Here is a 23349-nt window from a genome sequence, read left to right as displayed (position 1 = left end):
GCAGGTCAATTTTTTCCTTTGTTTCCTTAGCCTGTGATTGAGGCACCTGCCTCTCTGCCCAAAGTACACAAGTACACTTAGCCGTACGAGAAAGAGAAGCGATATACGACACCTTCAAGTTCATTTTTTGTTTTTGTTACTTAGCCTGTCGCTGAGGCATCTGCCTGTCTACCGTATGAACACTTTGCCGTAAAAGAAAGGGAACCGATTTACGACACCTTGCCGTTTATTATTTGTTGGGTTCCCTTACACTGTCACTGAGGCACCCGCCTGTCTGCCCTATGTGAACTTTGCCACAAGAGAAAGGCAGGCGATATACGAACCCTTGCAATTCACTTTATAATTGTGTTTTCTTAGCCTGTCATAGAGGCATCAGCCTGTCTGCCCTATGTACACTTTGCCGCACGAGAAAGGGAAGGGAAATACAACACCGTGCAGTTAAATGCAGTTAACCCCGTGCCAGTCGTTTAGGTATCTGTCTGTCTGCCCTATGTACAGTTTGCCGCGAGAGACATGCACGCGATATAGGACACCTTAGAGTTCAATTTTTGATTGTGTTCCCTTAACCGGTCATCCACGCATCTGCCTGTCTGCGCTATGTACATTTTGCCGCAAGAGAAAGCGAAGTTGATATACGAAATCTTGTTGTTCAATTTTCCTTGTGTACCCTTAGCCTGTCATTGAGGCATCTGTCTGTGTGTCTTATGTACACTTTGCACAAGAGAAAGGGAAGCCGATATACGACACCATGAAGTTCAATTTTTCCTGGTGTTCGCTCTGCCTGTCAGTGAGGCATCTGCCCGTCTGCCTATGTACACTTTGTCGCAGGAGAAAGGGAAGCGATATACGACAGCATGCAATTCAATTCTTCCTTATGTCCTTCCTTATATATTCTTCCTTATATATATATATATATATATATATATATATATATATATATATATATATATATATATATATATAAGGAAGGACATAAGGAAGAAACAGATACACAGACACAGCTCTTCACTTTCAACTATGTATATATATGTACATATATATACATAGTTGAAAGTGAAGAGCTGTGTCTGTGTATCTGTTTCTTCGTCGTCGTCCAGTCGCGCTTATACACACCACCATGGATTCTAACTAGCCCGCCAACGTGTTTTAACATCTTATGTACACATTGCCGCAAGAGAAAGGGAAGCCGATAAACCACGCCTTGCAGATCAATTTTTCCTTGTGTTCCCTTAACTCGTCATTGAAATATATGCCTGTCTGCCCTATGTATACTTTGCCGCATAATAAAGGGAAGCGATATACGACACCTTCCAGTTCCACTTTTGCTTAGGTTACCTTAACCTGTCGTTGAGGCATCTGCCTGTCTGCCCTATGTACTGTATGTACATATGTATCTACTTTATGTACTGTATGTTCTGTATGTATTGACACGTGTAACCACATCGGGCAACCACGTTTCGCCGCCTAACAAATGTAATCGCATCGCGCGGGACGCGCCTGCAGCGGGGACAATACAACCTCCGACGACGCTTCGTCGAGTAGCAGCCCGGTGACCGTGTTTGGGTTTGGACCCCTATACACCGACGAGGACAGAGCGAGAAGCTATTGCGTCGCTATTTCGGACCGTACAAGATCATCCGACGTATTGGCGCACTGGACTATGACGTCGTGCCAGACGGTATTTCGCTATCACAGCGGCGCCGCTCACGAGCTGAAATAGTCCACGTTGTACGACTCAAGCCGTACTACCAGCGTTAGTGAACTTGGGGCTTCGCGTAACTGACCTTTGGACTTTGCTTCTTTTCGTTGTTTTGTTACTTATGTTTAATAAGTGTCCTTTTGTGTTTCGCTCTTATATTTGTAGCAACGGGACGATGCTCTTTAAGAGGGGGTATTGACACGTGTAACCACATCGGGCAACCACGTTTCGCCGCCTAACAAATGTAATCGCACAGCGCGGGACGCGCCTGCATGTATCCGAAGTTTCTGGAAAGCTATCGATGCTTCTATCCGCTGTCTGTTGTCGCCGAACCTTATGTTATCTGGTTTCATCACCTGACGCGAATGGTGTAGAACTTTGTGGAAGGCACGCTGGTCCGAACGATTAGTCGGGAACATTCGACGACTGCTGTATAAAAGCCGACGCGCTTGACCCGCTGATCAGATTTCCGACGATCGCCGACTGTGTTCGCCGCTATCGTTGTGCTATAAGTGTAGCCTGTTTTTGTGGGCACAGGTTCGCCCAGTAAAAGCTAGTTTTGTATTCCACCGTATTGCTGCTTTCTTCAGCGGCACGACCACGTGACATCTGGTGGAGGTGATTGTGCGTTCATATACCGAACGCCCCCGCAAAGCCGCGATCCAAGCCCGAAGCCCGAGGACAGAACCAACATCGCCCAAGACCAGCGTGCTAGCCGCAGACTGCAAGGACTGCCCCCAGAGCACAAGCTGCCACCTGAGACGACAAAGAAGATCGTGGTCAAGACAACCCCAATGCCTGCCCCAGCGTCCCCCGTTATCCTACAACAACCTCGGGACCCACCAACCTTCCATGGAGCAGCGACTGAAGACCCGGAATCATGGCTGGAGACCTACGAACGAATCGCGACATTCAACAACTGGGACTCCGCCGACAACCTGCGGCATGTCTAATTCGCCTTAGAAGACGCCGCCAGAACTTGGTTTGACAACAGGGAATCGACCTTGACAACGTGGGACCTGTTCCGTAACGACTTCCCGCGCACCTTTACAAGCGTCGTGCGCAAGGAAAGGGCCGAAGCTATGCTGGACGCCCGAGTGCAGCTACCAAACGAGAACGTTGCCATCTTTACGAAAGAAATGAGCCGTTTGTTCCGCCACGCCGACTCGGATATGGCCGAGGAGAAGAAAGTCCGACTACAGATGCGTGGTGTAAAGGAGGAACTTTTCGCCGGTATGGTACGAAGCCCACCGAAGACTGTCGACGAGTTTTTTTGCGAGGCGACTAGCATCGAGAAGACACTCGAGATGCGAAACCGGCAATTCGACCGCCGCACCAACTCTACAAACTATGCCGGAGTTCAATCAATGGCCTCCGACGACCTGCGCGAGGCTATCAGGGCAGTCGTACGAGAGGAGCTTCAGATGATCTTTCCGTCGTCGCAGCCTCAAGTGGCCTCGATCGCTGACATCGTCAAAAATGAGGTTCAGCGGTCGCTTGGAGTTCCGGAGGTGCAACCTCAATTACCGCAACCCCAGCCAGAAGCGATGACCTACGCCGCCGTCGCACGCCGTCATGGTCCTCCTCCGCGACCGCGCCAGGGCCATGTAACGCCGCAATTCCGTCGTCCGCCGCCGCCAGCACGCCTATACGTCGCCCAGCGCAGCTACGCGAGGAAGACGGATATTTGACGAGCCCCCGACCATCGCCCGCTCTGCATCCCCTGCGGCGAAGCCGGCCATGTGTACCGCCGATGCCCATACCGCGACCTGGGATTGCGAGGGTTCGGCGTCGATGCACCGCGCCCTCGGGAAGGTGAACGCCCTCGTGACATCGCCGACTACCTCGCCGCTACTCAGTGGAGCCCTCGACGACCGTCCCGTTCGCCGTCACCACGCCGCTACCTGTCGCCGCAGCGCCGACCATACACTGGCCCAGCCCGGGGCCGGTCAGCGAGCCCATATCCGGAAAACTAAAAGCAGTAACCGATGTAGGTGCGGTTGCTGTTCGTCGAACTGACGAAGATCCTCCGTCGCCGACGAAGACGATGAAGGGACCACCTCGACGACATATCGACACGCCGCCGTCCTGACGAAGTCCGGAAGCCAAGACTGCACCGACAAAAGACGACTTCACCACGCGACGTTCCAGCTTCAGTTCAGCACGACGTAGCCGTGATCCGACGCCAAGACCTAACTGCAACGGCAGACAAAGAACCACCGACCTCGACGTGCTTCTCGACGGCCACACAGTCACCGCCTTAGTCGAAACAGGGTCTGATTACTCCGTCATGAGTGGACACATCGCCGCCCAGTTGAAGCAAGTTAAGACTACGTGGGACGGCCCTCAAATTCGGACCGCTGGAGGACACCTCGTAACGGCGACTGGAATCTGCACGGCAAGAATTACCATTTACGACCGGACTTACCCTGTCACCTTCGTTAGCCTCCAGCAGTGTTCACGAGACGTCATTCTCGGCATGGACTTCCTCAACCAATTCCGCGCAGTCATCAACCTGAAGTCGAAGTAAATAACGCTGTCGGAAGATAAAGCGATGCCGCCGGAGAGCCCTCGTAGTCACCACGCCTTGAGTGTACTCAAAGATCAAGTGAGCATCCCGCCTCGCTCCAGCATTGTTATTTGGGTCGGCACCGAAACGCCCGCCGACGTAGAAGGCGTCATCGGAGGCGACCAACGTCTACTGCTAGACCGTGAAATTTGGGTCGCAAGAGGGATCGCTCGACTGCATGGAGGGAAAACCGAAGTGTTGCTGACAAACTTCAGCCGTGAGTTCAAGCACATCAACAAGGGCACGACGATCGTGTACATGGAGGAAATTCTGGAAACCAGTAACGCGTTTGTCCTCTCGCATTCCGTCGCATCTACCCAGACGACCATGGTTCCCGAACCAGACTACGACATTAATCCAAGTCTCCCCGTGATTAAGCAACAGCAGCTGAGAAGTCTGCTCCGACGATACAAAGGCTGCTTTTCGACGTCATCGAGGATTGGACAAACACCAGTCGCCAAGCATCGCATAATCACCGAGGAGTGCGCTCGACCATTCCGCCAGAGCCCTTACCGAGTTTCGCCGCGAGAACGTGAAGCTATAAGAGAACAAGTCGACGAAATGCTGCGCGACGACATCATTCAGCCGTCGAAAAGCCCGTGGGCATCCCCTGTTGTCCTGTTGAAGAAAAAGGACGGAACCCTACGTTTATGCGTCGATTATCATCGTCTGAACAAGATCACGAAGAAGGATGTATATCCCCTCCCACGGATAGATGACGCATTGGATCGGCTCTGCAACGCTAAATACTTCTCGTCAATGGACCTCAAGTCTGGCTATTGGCAAATAGAAGTCGACGAAAGAGATCGCGAAAAGACCGCCTTCATCACCCCAGACGGCCTCTACGAGTTCAAGGTTATGCCATCCGGACTGTGCTCGGCGCCTGCAACGTTCCAGCGCGTGATGGACACGGTTTTAGCAGGATTGAAGTGGCAGACCTGTCTCGTATACTTGGATGACGTCGTTGTCTTCGCCGGAAATTTAATGAATTAATTTAATTATGGGGTTTTACGTGCCAAAACCACTTTCTGATTATGAGGCACGCCGTAGTGGAGGACTCAGGAAATTTCGACCACCTGGGGTTCTTTAACGTGCACCTAAATCTAAGCACACGGGTGTTTTCGCATTGCGCCTCCATCGGAATGCGGCCGCCGTGGCCGGGATTCGATCCCGCGATCCCGTGCGAAGCAGCCCAACACCATAGCCACTCAGCAACCACGGCGGGTCGCCGGAAATTTCGACGATGACCGTAGGCGTCTTGCAACAGTACTAGAGGCCATCAAGTCATCAGGGCTTACTCTGAAGCCAGAAAAGTGCCGCTTCGCTTACGATGAGCTTCTGTTCCTAGGCCACGTCATCAGCAAGTCTGGAGTCGGCCCCGACCTGCAGAAGACAGCTGCCATTGCAAAGTTCCCGCAGCCCATCAACAAGAAGGCAGTGCGTAAATTTCTTGGCATGTGTGCCTACTACAGGCGATTTGTCAATAATTTTTCACGCATCGCTGAGACGCTGACAATGCTAACTAAAGCTGACGTCGAGTTCAAGAGGGAAACGCCGCAGGCTGACGCATTTCAAGAACTCAAACGACGCATGCAGTCGCCGCCCGTACTTGCGCGCTTCGACGAGCACGCCGATACCGAAATACACACTGACGCCAGTAGCCTAGGCCTCGGTGCCGTCCTAGTCCGGAGAAAATACGGACATGAACACGTGATAGCTTACGCTAGCCGGTCGTTGTCAAAAACGGAAGGCAATTATTCTGCAACGGAAAAGAATGCCTCGCCATCGTTTGGGCTACAACGAAATTTCGCCCTTACCTACATGGCAGGCCATTCAAAGTGGTCAGCGACTATCACGCGTTATGTTGGCTAGCTAACTTAAAGGACCCTTTAGGACGGCTGGCACGGTGGAGCTTCAGACTACAAGAATACGACATTGCTGTAACATACAAGTCCGAACGAAAACACTCACATGCCGATTGCCTATCACGCGCCCCCATTGACCCGCCGCCGCAAGATGACGAGGATGACGACGCCTTCCTTGGCATAATAAGCGCGGAAGACATCGCCGAACAACAACGAGGGGACCCGTAGCTAAAAGCCCTAGTCGAGTATTTGGAAAGGCACACCGACGTCGTCCCTAGGGCATTTAAGCGTGGATTATCTTCGTTCACGCTTCAAAACAACCTACTCGTGAAGAACTTCTCACCAGTCCGCGCCAACTACCTTCTTGTTGTTCCGTCGGCGCTGCGTCCAGAAGTACTGCACGCCCTACATGACGATCCGACCGCTGGGCACCTCGGCTTCTCCCGGACGCTATCGAGGATACAAGAAAAGTATTACTGGCCGCACCTAACCGCCGATGTCGCCCGTTGCGTCAAGACATGCCGAGACTGTCAGCGACACAAGACACCACCGACAAGGCCAGCGGGATTACTACAGCCGATCAACCCTCCTTACCGACCTTTTCAGCAGATCGGTATGGACTTGTTAGGACCGTTTCCGACATCAACATCCAGAAATAAGTAGATCGTCGTGGCGACGGACTATCTCACCCGCTTCGCTGAAACTAAAGCTCTACCGAAAGGCAGCGCAGCCGAAGCCGCGAACTTTTTCGTCGAGAACATCCTGCTGCGACATGGTGGTCCAGAAGTCGTCATCACCGACAGAGGAACGGCTTTTACAGGAGAGCTCACGTAAGCCATTCTGCAATACAGCCAGACAAGTCACAGGAGGACAACTGCCTACCATCCGCAGACGAATGGTCTCACGGAGCACCTGAACAAGACCCTCGCCGACATGCTAGCAATGTACGTCGACGTCGAGCACAAGACGTGGGATGCGGTCGTGCCGTACGTAACATTCGCTTACAACACGGCGGTACAAGAAACAACACAGATCACGCCATTTAAGCTGGTTTACGGCAGGAAACCGGCGACGACGCTCGACGCCATGCTGCCGCACGTCACTGACGAGGAAAATCTTGACGTCGCTACTTATCTCCAGCGCGCCGAAGAAGCCCGACAGCTTGCCCGCCTGCGAATCAAGAACCAGCAGAGGACCGACAGCCGACACTACAACCTCCGACGACGCTTCGTCGAGTAGCAGCCCGGTGACCGTGTTTGGGTTTGGACCCCTATACACCAACGAGGACAGAGCCAGAAGCTTTTGCGTCGCTATTTCGGACCGTACAAGATCATCCGACGTATTGGCGCACTGGACTATGAGGTCGTGCCAGACGGCATTTCGCTATCACAGCGGCGCCGCTCACGAGCTGAAATAGTCCACGTTGTGCGACTCAAGCCCTAATACCAGCGTTAGTGAACTTTGGGGCTTCGCGTAACTGACCTTTGGACTTTGCTTCTTTTCGTTGTTTTGTTACTTATGTTTAATGAGTTCGAGGGGGCGAAATGCGAAAACACCCGTGTGCTTAGATTTAGGTGCACGTTAAAGAACCCCAGGTGGTCAAAATTTCCGGAGTCCTCCACTACGGCGTGCCTCATAATCAGAAAGTGGTTTTGGCACGTAAAACCCCAAATATTTTTTTTATGTTTAATAAGTGTCCTTCTGTGTTTCGCTCTCTTATATTTGTAGCATCGGGACGATGCTTTTTAAGAGGGGGTATTGACACGTGTAACCACATCGGGCAACCACGTTTCGCCGCCTAACAAATGTAATCGCACAGCGCGGGACGCGCCTGCATGTATCCGAAGTTTCTGGAAAGCTATCGATGCTTCTATCCGCTGTCTGTTGTCGCCGAACCTTATGTTATCTCATTTCATCACCTGACGCGAATGGTGTAGAACTTTGTGGAAGGCACGCGGGTCCGAACGAGTAGTCGGGAACATTCGACGACTGCTCTATAAAAGCCGACGCGCTTGACCCGCTGATCAGATTTCCGACGATCGCCGACTGTGTTCGCCGCTATCGTTGTACTATAAGTGTAGCCTGTTTTTGTGGGCACAGGTTCACCCAACAAAAGCTAGTTTTGTATTCCACCGTATTGCTGCTTTCTTCACCGTCACTACCACGTGACAATATATATAGTTGAAAGTGAAGCGCTGTGTCTGTGCATCTGTTTCTTTCTTCGTCCTCGTCCAGTCGCGCTTATACACACTACCATGGATCCTAACCAACTAGCCCGCCAACGTGTTTTAACATCCTATGTACACATTGCCGCAAGAGAAAGGGAAGCCGATAAACCACGCCTTGCAGATCAATTTTTCCTTGTGTTCCCTTAACCCGTCCTTAAGGTATATGTCTGTCTGCCCTATGTATACTTTGCCGCATAATAAAGGGAAGCGATATACGACACCTTGCAGTTCCATTTTTGCTTATGTTCCCTTAACCTGCCGTTGAGGCATCTGCCTGTCCGCCCTATGTACACTCTCTATGTACACTCGGCTAACACAGTCTGCCACAAGAGAACGGAAAGCGTTATATGACACCTTGCAGTTCGCTTTCTGCTTGTGTTCCCTTAGCGTGTCATTCAGTCATCTGCCTGTCTCCTATGTACACTTTGCCGCAATAGAAAGGGAAGCGATATACGATACCTTGCATAATTTTTTTCTTTGTGTTCGTTTAACCTGTCATTGAGGCATCTGCCTGTGTGCTCTATGTACACTACATGTTCAAGAGAAAGGGAAGTGATGCACGAAACCTTGCAGTTCAATTTTTTTCTTGCGTTCCCTAGGGCTGTCCTTGACGCATCTTCCTGTATGCCCTATGTACATGTGCCGCACGAGAAAGGGAAGCGATATACGATTATTTTTCTTAGCCTATGCACAAACGGCGGCCGATGCTTCATCGCGCAGCCTCGGCGCGTCTTTCTCACCGGATCGCTGGCCTTACATTTGCTTCATAGCTTTTGGGTAGCTGAAGATGCGACGTCCACATACACTTTTTGGGCCAGCTTCATTAAACCATGTGATATTTCATGCATGTACGGTACAACCCTTTCTTTCTCCTTTCGTGGCTGCGCTCGCGCTTATCACCACGCGGCTTTATTCCTTCATTTGGCCATGGGATTAGGATTTGCAAGATCCTAAAATTGGAGTGGCAACGCTCGATACAAATCTACAGGAGCCTCATGTACCGACGCATACATGTGTCCACACAATGGAAAACGGAGGCCAATAATGCTGTCCGGGAATTTTTTTTTTCTTGGAGAACGGACAAGAGAATTTATGTGGTATAGCATGCTTTCAAGACTGCGAGCCGCCGTGCCCGCCACGCAGCAATCTTCGCGGCAAGCCGTCAGGGCGTCGTGCGATGTTCGCCTTGCTGCCTTCGTCGGGAAAGGGCTCAGCCTTCGGACCAAGGTCGCCACCCAACTGAGGAAGTCAGCCCCCTAGCTGCTATCATTTGCCCGACGGGTCGGCAGTGCCGCACTGGACAGTGATGGTGTTCGTTGTGTGGGTGAGCGCGTCGATGTACTTTCTCGTAGGAAGAAAAACGGTAATTCATGACCGCTTTTAAACCCGCTTGAGAACACGCGATTTCCAACACTGGCCGCCGCGAGCGAAGAGCGCACATTAACTCACCAGCCGTGTCGGCTCACCCAACCTGCACACCCCACGCAGTATTGCTGCAATACGCTCCAACCCCAACTCCAAAGTAAGGCCCCAGACAGCATATGGGTTCAGTCACGCAAAGGCAGCCACAGCCTCACCAGGTGAGCAGAGGCACGCTCGCTTGCCTCTCTCTCATCCCCCCCCCCTCTGCGCACACTGAATCTGCGCACACTCAATTCTCCACCCACCCAACCCTGAACACTCCCTTAATAGCGTTTGAACATGGCCACGCATTTTACACGCATGAAAAGACAATCATTTTCGGCTCACACTCGCGCTTTCCCTTGCTCCTACAGTATATCGCGCACGAGGCCCTATCTTATCGCACTGTCTTATACGCAATATCACGGCGGAATTTCACCTGGAATGTCAAATAATTGCTGTCGCAACAAATACTGCAATTTTACTCAGCTTCTGTGCGTGTCTATTGTTTCTTCGTCGTTGCAAAGCTGTTTTCTCCTACATGCTGGCTGCGTTGGTCAGCAAAATCGGTGGTCTGAGACAGCCCAACAACACTGGAGAGTACAAATAACCAATGTTCAGAAATTATGCTTTATTGTTTCGCCGTACAGAGACCTTTGTAAGCGCTCCGAGATGTCACAGCATTCCTGGCCGTTTCACCTGCGAATAAGAGCAACGACGACGATGTTAGAGCGCAGAAACAGGCTGGCATGCTTTCTAAATTGTATACAAATGTTTTGTTCGTACCAGCAGCACGAATTTGCAGTTTTATTCTAAAGGGATGCTTATTGCCCACTTCGAGGCGCGTTTTCGTACGTATCTGGCTTCTAACGCCGAAAGCCACGGACGCATGATTCGACAAGCAGCAAGAACACCCTTTCTCGCGGGTGTTGCTCCAGGTGGAGTTTGGTCCAGTAATGCACCAGCCCATCGACGAGTGCGTCCGGTAGTTGCAATGAAAAAGAAAAGTGTTTATATTACATTATTTACACTGGCTACAGGTACGCAATCCCCCTCCATGTAGGAGAATATTAATCGTCTGAGTTCACATCAGGACACGTCAGCACCACCCTCACTGCACCACAAGTTTCCGCTATTAACACCATCGTCTTCCCTAGGTGACTAGACTAGGGAATCTGGTGGCTATCGCTGCCCATCACAATCGTCAAATGGGTCGCAACATCACGCCCATGATATCGCACCGTTCCGCTGCGCTCCACCTCCGAGGTTGCACCGCCATAAGGCGCAAGGGCGCAGCAGTCTCGGAATCCGAAGTTGAAGCCGTTCCCACGGTAGCATACGACGTTGGCCCATTTCATGAATTAGTTCAGGTTACCAGGTTCAGGTAGAGAGGTCTTCTGTTGACCCGTCAACAGTCGGCGTCAACAGTCGGCGTCAACGGTGCGTCGACTTCTGCATGGGAGCTGACGAATGGGGGCGGGTTATCTCGTGTTCATCTTCAAAAGAGTGTTTATCGCCGTATGGAAACGTAACACGAGCAAGCCAGAGCATTTCGATCCACAGTTGCACTAGAAGGAACCGACGCATCAGAAACATGAGTGGAACACAGTATGGATCCACCACTGAACATTTGAGCAAATAGTGCATGTATGCTGTGCTGCATATAAATGTGTGCATATTGTCACGTGGTGGTGACGTTGAAGAACACAGTAGCAATACTCTGAAAGACAAAACTAACTTTTATTGGGCGAACCTGTGCCCACAAAAACAGGCTACACTTATAGCACAACGATAGCGGCCAACACGGTCGGCGATCATCGAAAATCTGATCTATTGGTCAAGCGCGTCGGCTTTTATACATCAATCGTCGAATGTTCCAGACTAATCGTTGTGACCTGCGTGCCTTCCACAAAGTTCTACACCATTCACGTCAGGCGATGAAATCAGATAACATAAGGTTCGGCGACAATAGACAGCGGATAGAAGCATCGATAACTTTCCAGAAACTTCGGATACATGCAGGCGCGTCCCGCGCTGTGCGATAACATTTGTTAGGCGGGGAAACGTGGTCGCCCGATAAAGATAAGCACACGTGTCAATATAATATCCAGCCTGTCTAAATTAACTGCAACTAAAAGTATTTTTCGTATAACATGCTGCTCTTTAATACAAATATTAATACCTCGAAAAGAACTATTCATATCACACACAAATGGTTGATGAAGCAATCCCACCAAGAATGCTTCGCTTAATGCAGATCAACTGAATATGAGTGCCTGTTTTTTTTCTATGACAAACAACAATAACACGTATTCCTTTAATTAGTTAAGTACCCTAAAAGCCCGCAAGACATTACATAGAAGCGACGGGGGGGAGGGGGGACACGACCATGAATAAAACAGAGTAGCGTAACTTCTTTACATACACAACTAAGCCTAAAAACAATATCAATACAGCAAAGATTGAGTTGCAACAAAACTAATGCGACTTATGACGAACAAATGCGCAATTATTATTTATAACAGCAATTCGAAGTACTTCAGACATGATTTACAAGTGCGTCGTAACCAGAAATACATGCGATTCCTATTATAGTCAATAGAGATAAACTTTTTTTTTGTTTAATCAGGCTCCTTAGAGATGAGCCGAAAGGCCTCTTTAGTCCAGGTAGTCATGGCTCGCTGCCGCCGCCCGCGCTCTCTACAGCAACCATAGCTGGTTCTCGGGGTCTTGCGTCACCAGCAGAGCCTACCAGTCGTCTTTCGATTCTTCTGGTTTCGCTTCTTCCTGCTCGTTATCGCCTGGTGGTGGTGATGATGGTGGTACGTTTGGATCATTCCTGCACCTCATCATCATGTGGTGCAGGGTGTTGGGCGTGTCCGGCGGGCAGAACTTGCAGTACTACCCGTAAGTTTCCGCATACATGACGTGCAAGAGTGTTCTACACTGCAAAAAATTTCCGTCATTAAACGGAGGATTTCTGTCATTATACGGAGAACTTCAGGTAAAAATACGGAAAATATGTCATATTTCAAAAATACGGCAAAATCTGCCGTTAATATGCGGAAAGTGCTTTCCGTTTTAAGCTTTACGGACATTTTCACTGTAATCATATAACGGCTATACACTGTTTTGGACGAAACAGACAGAATTCCGCATTTTTGTTTATCGAACATCCGTATTATTTGTGAGAAAATTTAAGCTGTCTGAATGAGCGCTCGTACTCACAAAGTTTCAGCTAACAATATTTTATTGAACACGCAAACTGCACGGATTATGAAGATGCGTACAAAATGTGAGAGCTAGCCTTCTACCAAAAGCCGCAACAACAGATTGTATAAATACATATATACGCATCTTCTATTCTGGTCGTAGTTTGCCGCGCATATGGGCCTTGTAACGCTGATCATATGCGCAAATACATGTGCGTTCTCGCAATGTTCTCAAATTAAGCGCTTTGCAGTTCATAATACAGCATACATGTGTAAGTGACCGAAGAGCCGTGGGTAGGGTGGCTAGAAGGGGAGGTGTGAATACCGGCGGCGGAAACGTGACCCCACAGCGCACCGATGCCGCGGGGCGGCGCTGTTGACCGAGGCGCGGGAAGCAGGCAGCCGAAATGAACATTGCCAGCCTCGCGTCGGCTGCATCTCTAGCACCCAAGTGAAAGTGAGCCCGTTTCGAGTATCGCGCGCTTTCTGCGAGCGTCAAAGAATGAATCTAATCATGAAAACGATGTTGTCAGCCCACATCATTACTCCTGTGAAATTTTACGGGTCCAGTTAACACTGAATCGAGATTCAAACGCGTTTTGTCTGTGCACATTTCGTGAAGCGGCTCAGGGTGCTAGGGGCTAGTGGGGGTCTCGCGCGCCCGAAGGAAAGCGCCGCCGCTATTCACACCTCCCCTTCTAGCCGCCCTACCGTGGGCATACGTGCATACGTAAACAAGCTTGCGGCACTCAGGTGCTGGTGCACTAGGAATGACATTGGTGCTCTACGCCAAAAATTGTACGCACTATAAATCAGTACCGAAACGCAGGGAGTGGTATAATGATCGTAACTGCACATTTAGCAACAAATGGTCTCGAAGGACACTGGCGACCTATAGGTCCAAGTACAACAGTCGGATGAAATTTTCGAATGCGGCAAGCAATTCACCCAAGTGTGAAAGGGCATTGCTGAACAGCAATGTAGTTGGTTTAATTCATTCCCATAATATTTACAAAATATCTCGTCTCTGACAATAACCGCCCATTCATTGAGACAAACCGACAACGCACAATCTTTACTGTTCATGTGTTAATTCTTGCGGTAAGATGTAATCGCAAACATTTGGCGCTTCATCTTGAAACAAGACCGGTAAGCGCGCTCATTGTTGTACGGCAGAATAAAGAACACGAACATGCACCGACATGTGTGCAAACTACTGGAAGGTGAGTGAAGATGAAGGGCCTATTACCGTGCTAGTACTGTGTGTACTGTCCAAAAGAAGAATAAAAAAAAGACGGAAAAGAATGCCCAGTGCCGAGATGTAACGATTCAAGCTTTATTACTTTTCAACCTAGAATGCAACACCATTAGTTCCATGTGCTTTATACATGGGTAAATGTTATGACACAACTCATTACATGCACCAACCAGCCCAAATTATCAATACACTAGAGCTTATGGACGCATCGCAGTGCACTGCTTTGCACTTCATTGCCGCACAGGAGTTTGCTATCCCCAGTAGCGAACGGTTTGGTTGACCTCCCTGCCTTTCTGCTTCTTGCATTCTCTCTCCGTTTGTATAAAACGCACTAACTTGGGGGAGAGAGAGCGTTTTCCTCTTTTAGAATTCAATTAATTGTCAAGCAATTATTTTGCAGTTCCAGTTCCAGTAAACGAAACCGATTCTGTTCTGTTCTCCGCGCTCACAGAGTGCGGCACCAGGGGGCAGCGCGCGCTGCGCGTCCATTAAGAGTGGCAGACAGAGCTGCACATGTGTAGTCGGCCGGCAATTTTTGTGTCGTGTTGTAAAAGTTGTTAATTCGCCGTAAATATCTCTTGATTTGTACTCAAGAGTGGAGCAAGACCGCAAGGAAGAGAGATTGACGCATCGGGAGCGAAGAACAGAAACGATGGATGGTTACGCTGCTTGGGTCTCGGCACGTTCGAATTGGCAAAGTTCCGAATTTGTCGCTGTGTGGTGTACGTTTGTGCGCTCGGCATTTGCCGTCATCGCGCGGTGATATTTGCGCTGGATGTCTTTCACTTCGTGTACAAAACTCTGCACGCTGCGGCATCGAAGAAGTTGTCCTGTGTTTGGGTGCACGTATGCGCTGGACACGGATAGCCTGCTTGCTCTCAACGAACAGAAATATTGTTTCAAAAGACCACTATGCAACGTCTTAGGGCAAAAATGACGCATGAACGGGGAAAGGGATCACCCTATCTTTTCAGATCGATTCCAGTGGTAGTGCGATCGGCTCGATCGCAATTTCCGTGAGGTACTTCTAACCTTTTGCTCACTCGCGTTAAAAGCGCAGAATAAAACTGCGTTCAGTTGCGCACTTGTATTGACGCTTGTATTGGCTTGAGAGCATACTGTATCCGATACAAGAACTTCTGTTAGAATACGGAAATAAACGTTCGAGGCAATAGCAGTGGCTCACTACCTGTGATCGTTACTTTCTTGCTTGGGTGCTCGTTTTTAATTGTGACCAGAAAAAAAAAGTTCTTTGCTCTGGCTGCTCTGCTGTGTTTCCGTGGTGCAACTTTTTGCAGTGCAGCAAGACGTGCTGCTTCGAATGATGTCTGGGCAGTCAAGGCATTCGTGTCGGTAAGCAAGTAGTGCGAAAAATTTTGCGAAAAAATCAGTGCGAAAAAATTTGGACATACAAGAGAAGCGAATGGTATCATCATAGACTCTTTTATTTTACGAATAATTCAGTTGTATTATTAAAGCGGAGAGTGGATATGCATGAAAGTCAGATTGTATTGATACTCAGCAAAAACAAGGTAACTTATCATTACTAATCAATCCTTTTCTTCTACTGAAAGGCAAGTTGCTGTTGTTCTGCTCGAGCTGAGAAGAGGTCTGCTGCCTGCAATGGGTCCATCTCTCTCAAGTTATCGCAGTATTGTAGCTCTCAAAGTGAGTGGATTTTTTTTTCTCTTGGCTATTTGCTACCTGAATCATGACCATCTATTTAGATGTGTAGGTGATCACTGTTAGTGACATTGGAGTGCTGGTGTACAAGCACTCCTTTATGATTGCAACGCATATGACAGAGTGCAGCTGTGGCAGTGTGTGAAGGTGTTAATCTATAAGCCAAATTAGGTTCTTTGGAGTAATATATTTGAGGCACAGACCATGTTCATAAAGAAAAACCTATATTTGCCAGGACTAACGCTTCTCAAAATTCGCCTCTAGATTTATCTATTGCCGAATGGAACTCGCTACCTGCAAACATTGTCTCGCTTACGGAATCATCATTTCATGCAGCACTGCTAACCTTTTTAGAGTGTGTCAACCTGTCCGAACCCACATTTCCTTGAATATTTACTTAAACAGTGCGTTCAAGTGCTTGGCATTGTATAAAATTCATTCCGTTTCATCTGATATGTATCTGTGTAGGCTGTTTACCTAAATCATTATTCGATTGTATCCTTAAACTCGTGTTCTGATGGGTACTGATTGTTTGCATTACATTTTAGGTTCTTATGCGTGCTTCACGCTACTAAACATTGTATAAACTTCATTACCCTTTTCTTTCTTTCTTTCTTTCTTTCTTTCTTTCTTTCTTTCTTTCTTTCTTCTTTTCTTTCTTTTTTGTTTGCTTCTGCTAGATGTTTTTTGTGGTTCCTAATGCCTTCATATATTTACATTGTACAGATTTCACTCATGCTTGAACTTTTCCGTCCCCCCCCCCCCATGTAATGCCCTAACGGGCCCTTAGGGTACTCAAATAAATAAATAAATAAATAAATAAATTGATGACATTGGATTCTGGTCTAGCAGGCAATAATGCTAAAAAGGAGAAGTAATCTTAATTATCACTTGGTAAGATGTGAAAGCAACTCGGGCTGTTCTACATGAAATGGGACATTTGTAGATGTCTTCTACAATGCTGCAGTCCTGATAGCTTCAGAGTTAAGTGATACCACTATAATTTCTCTGTAAAGCATGCAGCGCAGTTTAACATTGGGGGAGGCTGGCATCAACAGGCGTCTACTTACTGTGAAGTTCAAATGAGGGGTTACTGTTAGGGTGACTATATATAATTTATGGTTTAATTCTAATCTTGTATGAGGCAGACATAGTTTACCCACTTGGTTAAACAATAGTGATGTAATATCTATGTATACAAGTATTACCCATTCATTTATGCCATTTGGACAATAGCAAAAATGCATGGGTAACACTTGTATACATAGACATTACATCACTATTGTTTAACCAAGTGGTGCCCCTGCATGCTAAATTTTACAGGGCTATTATTAAGTAATGTCAACTTTTGTTGTAACATTAAGGCACCTTTTATATCATTACAGATTACCACCATTGTGTACCATCATAGTGTGATATTTACACTAAACGTATTTGACTTTGCTATAAAACCCTGCACATTGGTGCATCATGAAATTTTTTATATAGTTTCTGGCCTTGGAATGCACTTCACGTTATATTCTTGTTTGCAACAAGACTATAATGCAGTTTTCTCTCCTTATATTTTGTGGCACTTGAAACTGCAGCGAGCTAAACCACTGGGCAGCTGTACTGGAATCGCTACTGCGTGTGGAGCTGTCTTCAAACACACACAAGAAATACATAATTGTTTTTTTTAGCGCAAAACAACGGACACAACAAAGATGTCAGAAGAAGGCGCTACTCTCAATTGACATCACTTTATTGCGTCCCTCCTTTGTAGACAGCAGAACCTAGAAGAACATGCGCTGTGAACACCGTATGCAGGAACCACCAACATCTGATCACAAGAGCACACTCATGCGACAGAATCCAAAAGAAACCATATTGAGCACTGTAAAAGGTTAAAGAAAGCACACTAATGCACTGTGACCCCAATGACTGCATGAAGAAAGCTTCCGATAACTCTCTGGCGGTGGTATCACGGCTCTTTTTCAATATTGTAGTATCACGAAACATTGCGAACATAAGCGATCCATACCAACAGGCACAGGTTCCCATTTGGCTCAACATAGTAAAATATGGAAGTGCAAAGCCATGTTTCGTGATACTACGATTTTGAAAAAGTGCTGTGATACCACCGCCCGAGAGTTATCGGAAGCTTTCTTCATACAGTCATTGGGGTTACAGTGCATTAGTGTGCCTTCTTTAACCTTGTGCAGGGCTCAATATGGATTTTTGGATTCCGTCGCATGAGTGCGCTCTTCTGATCGGTTGTTGGTGGTTCCTGCATATGGTGCTCACTGCGCATGTTCTTCTGATTCTGCTTTCTATAAAGGAGTGACGCAATAAGGTGATATCAGTTGAGAGTAGCGCCTTGTGCTGTCGTCTTTCTTGTGTCCATTGTTTTGCGCTTAACAAAGTATTTATGGATTCGCACCAACTAGCCCGCCAACACATTGTGTTGAACGCAAGGAAATGCGGCTTTGCCTTTTTTGACTGTGTTGCGGGCACTTCTGAAGTACTGTCTGTCCAATAACCTTGGTGCCATGGAAGTGCCGCCCACTTCTATGCGTTGCTTTCTGTTTCATTGTGGCATCACATCACATTATAATCATAATGTGTGTGTACTTTTTCTGAGACCCATATTCCTATCCTTGTGTTATATTTGCTGTTGCATTATTTATGTGCAAATGACCAATGCTCCAAGTTCCATTTTATTGCAAAGTAAACTACTGGTACCTAAACAGTTCTGTATATCAGAAAACCAAAGCCGAACTGCCGAACAGTACCAAGCAGCAGCCTTGGTGCAGTGTCAAGAAGTCAAGATTTTTATTGGTCATGCAGAGGCGCACAGCGCACCTCTTTATTACTTGCTGAACAATTAAGCTGTGTGAAAACTGAGTATTTATGTTGCTTCAACCACATGGTATTGGCCATTGCTCCTGCCCTCAGCAAATGTGGAAGATTATCATGGCATTTCCTTTTCTAACTCTTTTTCCTTACTACAGTGGGACTACTGCATGTGTAAGTAGGAAACGGATCACATAGGCAATCAAAAGCCAACAATGTGTAAACTTGTAACATTGATTGTACAGTTTGATGACCCAGAATAAGTAGAAATACACCATAAATGATTGACAATTAACTTTTACTTGACACAGGGCTTGAGCATGCAGTAAGCATACTGTATGCTCATACGGTGTCGCATCAATTTAAATTTTAGTGTAGCTTTACAGTGTACGCTTCTATTGTTGCATTCTGTCAGAGGGATGGTAATGTTTCGCGTGTATAGCAACTAGACTGTCTATATACAGTAGTAAAAATGTGCGAACTGATTTTTTTAATGATTTGATGGAATATGTAGAACAATAAAGCCATACAATCAACGCACAGTGATGTGACTTTCTCTGCACATGTTGCAAGTTCAAAAAAGGATGGCGGAAGCTGTTGCCAAGGTTCCGACCGGAAAAGAAAGCCAGTATAAAAGGGTTCACACCACTGATCTCTACTACAGGCGATGGACAGCACATCAAGCGCCCTCGAGTGAAGCCAACCTTGTCCCGGAAGTTGGTGCTTCACAGCTTTGCAGCAGCACTTTGTTTTCACGGGTGCGTGGCATTTCTTCCCCTAACATGCCTGCCTGATGTGCCATAAGCTACCCAAGCAGTGTTTTAAGGTGTCCAGAATTTTTTCATTGCAGTGTCTACAGTGTCGCTAACATAAGTGGCGTCCAATGGAAACACTGGTAAATGAGAAAAAACTTGATGTAATAGAACACTATCGTATACGGGTTCAGATTGTCATAAAAACGCATACCAGACATGTAGAGACCTCCTAAAATGTGAAAAACCACAAAGAAAAGTTTTTCGGCAGCAATATTATCTGATCGCACGCAGTAGTTAGTCCACCATATGCCCTGCATCCAGGACAAGCGACTGCATAACACCGCATTTCCACTGGCTTCACCTGCATCAGGTGCGGTGTGCTGCATCCAGCAAAACATATTAGAAATCAGTGATGCACAATTTTTTCTGTCCCCTTTCTCGACGCCTACTGAACACATGGTAAACTGTTTCCAAAGCAGAAAAAGGGAAAGGGCTCTGAACACATTGTATTTTAAAGTGGCTTCTACTGGGTAACGCAAGTACTGTGGCATAGTAGATTTGCACCAGGCAACCTTGGAGCCCAAAAAGGTTGCTGTTTACTTGCAAATGACCAACATGTTGTGAGCATGTTGAAGTTCTTTTTTTATTCTCATCGCTTATTTAGCTAGTGGAGACAGCTTTCACAACTGGAGAAGAAACCTTGGAAGCATGAAACACTTCACAAAACCAGCTTCAATATATCATGTGTCTGCATCACAATTTCATGGCTGCATGAGTGAACCCTCTGGTTAACATGTAAGAGTGTTCATGATGTTTGCCATGCATTATCCACTTTATTTACAGGTCAACACTATCTTGAGATTTAGGCTGATGTTGCATTTAGAGAAATTATGGCCGAGAGCCAGCTTTTGAGAATGCAGATTGAGCTCGACAGATTAAACGCCAGCACAAGTGGTTGAGGATTTTAGATCAAGAATCTTCAAAGGCCAGTTCATTTAGTGGTGTTAATATTCTGCTCAAAGTTGTTAATTGTTACGTTCATATGGTGCCCAAGCATTGCGGTAACAACTTCACTTGGAGTACATAGCAAGGGTGTATTCGACGTAAGCTGGTGGCTTTTTTCTGCGTTTTCAAAAACTGGTTTCTTGTTCAGTTTAAATTTTCAAATTTCGCATTTTTTATTAGGTGTTGTGTCCTGTTTCCTTTTCCTGCAGCTTCTTAGTTAAACACCTGAATAGTGAACACAACTTGACCTTTTGTTTGATTTTCTAGATTACACGCCCTCGATGCAAAACAATTTCACTTCAAAACTGCTTGTACCGTACTGAAATAATAACTTGAAGCAGCCATAGCCACTAAAAACACGCAAGAGATGATTATGAAAATTGTGATATTATTTTATGATCTACAGGGTGTCTTAACTATCGTGCACCAAGATTTAGAAATATGTAAATGCAATGTAACTAGACAGAATGAAGGTAATGTTATTTGCCATCGCTTGGAGATACTCAGATTATTTTTTTGCATTCTGCCTAATTACATAATTCTTAATTAGTTACTAAATATCTCAAATAATTAAATGAAAAAGTGTCAATGAAAAGTAGAGCAATATGAAAGCCTCCCGATACACTTTTTTGTTACTGTTACTCATTGTGTGCTACATAAAAGTTTTTTCCAAGGAATAAGCCTGCGAATACATGTAAAGTGTCTTGAGTGGCCAGTCATGTGTCAATTTTTGTGGTGCAAAGCCACGAATACAACTTAAATGGGTTCTTTTAAGAAAATGACTTAGTTCAATAAATTATCCTTCTTTATGCAGCCTGTGGAGACAAGGTTCCTTAGACATGGCCGTGGCCCTCAAGGAAGATGCCGAGGCCACAGGCAGTTCCTCCAGTGACCGCGAAAAGGTCCCCTGGCACCCCTACCTTTCTCCTGCAGCTTTTCTGTCTAAGCTAACCAGGTGGGTCAACGATGGCAAAGGGAAAAAAAGAATCAACAGCTTCAAACGTAGAACTTCCTCAAGCGCAATGCATTTTTTGGTGTGAAGTATTTCCCTTATCATTTATCAAAAAAACGGGTAATAAGTGTATGATATGGTCTTCATACGGGCACCTCTTTCCCACAGAGAATTATCAGTAAAAAAAAGCAGGTTATGAAGGCTTGTATATTAGTTAGGATGATGTGGCATAGATAGGATAATGATTATGAATGTTTCTGGTGAAGGTAGTGGTAGTAGAGTGAATAATCAGAGTTTATGTATAGATTAAAAAGACATTTCGTTCTAATGGCAGAATTTTAAATCATTCCAAATAATTCTTGCGTTTAATAGTCTATGCACATTGAGCTACAGTGCTTCTTGCTGACATCATTCTTATGCTGCATAATTCACCTGTTTAAATTCCCTATTTCTCCCGTTCAAGCAACTTTACATTCATCATAAGAAACCTTGTAGGTGAGTTCCAGAAACTTGCTGATGAGATTAGAGGGCAGCGTGCACCCTAGGCTTAGATATGCATTCAAGAGCCTCATACCTTGCAAATGTTAGAAATACTCCTGCTAAGCAAGTTCTTGGTGTCATGCAAGGTTATTTGCAAATACGAATTTGCCTAAATTGGGAAAAACAGTCAATCTAAAAACATGTCAAGCGATATCGCGGACAATACACACACATTCCAACTGAAGTAAATACAAATGAATATAGCACCAAATGCAGAATCATTGCCATGATGCCATTCTTTCAGTGGAATAAAAATTGTCCTGCGTTGTAAATCTGGAATCCTTTATAATACAGACTACTAAATACCTCATGAGGGTTGTGACGTGAAATACGCATGTATTTATTCCTCGTTTTTTTTACTTTATAAGACCCGATAATGCATAAACAGCAGGGAAAGAACTGAGATCACAGTACTTAATACTTCATATTGCTCCAAAAAATCCATTTCTCTGCCGATCGCAGCATTTGACACTAACAATTTTTGTGACAGAAAATGTGAGACAGAAGGCACATAACACTTAGGGTGGTGCTATTCGCTTTGATTGTTTGGGAACGAAACCCATACTGTACATGTTATGGCCCTACGTGTCGTTACCTTTGAACAACAAAAAAGGTAGGGGGTTTGCGTTTTTGCAAAACTGCATGCAGGTTTTTACTGTGTGCAATTAAAATTAGAAACCTTCACAGCTGATACTAAATGCATTCTCCACAGCTTTAGGTTATACAGGTGCACTACTTTACACAGAACACACTCTTTTACCTCGTCACTGCCCACACTCTTAGGCAAAGTTACACCCTTTGGAGTGCCCCTTCTGCCACACAGCGATAATCGTCATCTGCCTTGATGCCTCTTCTTTTTTTAACGCTGCGAGCCCTGTACTTTCCAGTAACGAACGGCATGCGCGTTATCAGCATGATAGTATTCCCGACAGCAAAGTAGCGGGCGTGGCGTTTTCAAGAAAGGAAACGCATCAAGGCAGATGACGATTATTGTTGTGTGGCAGAAGGGGCACTCCGAAGGGTGTAACTTTGCCTAAGAGTGAAGGTGGTGATTCAGATTCTTCAAAGGTGTTTCATTATATGGGATGGCACATCGCGCTTCACTTATTTGCAGAATATTGCATTCCACTTGTGTCATATGAGATAAATCCATTAGAAAGCTTTAAGTTGCCCTAAATTTATTACAACTGTGTACTGGTAAAGTGGCAGCAGCTTGCAGTGCTTGTGGAAAAACAATTGTAACTGCCATATTATATGTAACTGCTAGTGCACAGGCATTGGCAGCAGCAATGGTTAGGGTACTCTTGTTTCTTCTATTCTGGGGTATGCATCCTCCACCAGAAAATAGTT

The 23349-nt window shown here is 46.5% G+C and overlaps 1 protein-coding gene across 4 annotated transcripts in view; it reads right to left on the bottom strand.

Annotated features, from left to right (window-relative positions):
* Positions 1–23349, bottom strand: part of LOC142583463 (NADH dehydrogenase [ubiquinone] 1 alpha subcomplex assembly factor 8-like) — a 418166-nt gene that overhangs the window by 235333 nt on the left and 159484 nt on the right. For 2 of the 4 annotated variants that reach the window (XR_012828638.1, XM_075693947.1), the window contains one exon: positions 10381–10461. The exons of the other annotated variants lie outside the window; for them this stretch is intronic. Coding sequence is in view for 1 of the 2 variants with exons in the window: in XM_075693947.1 (XP_075550062.1) it covers positions 10438–10461 (24 nt within the window). In the remaining variant the exon portion in view is untranslated. Of the gene's footprint in view, positions 1–10380; positions 10462–23349 lie in introns of those variants that run through there. 4 annotated transcript variants of the gene reach the window in all.

This window comes from Dermacentor variabilis, chromosome 5, assembly GCF_050947875.1.
Source record: "Dermacentor variabilis isolate Ectoservices chromosome 5, ASM5094787v1, whole genome shotgun sequence".
Classification (NCBI taxonomy): Eukaryota; Metazoa; Arthropoda; class Arachnida; order Ixodida; family Ixodidae; genus Dermacentor; species Dermacentor variabilis.
This window is presented reverse-complemented; position numbering and strand designations above follow the sequence as displayed.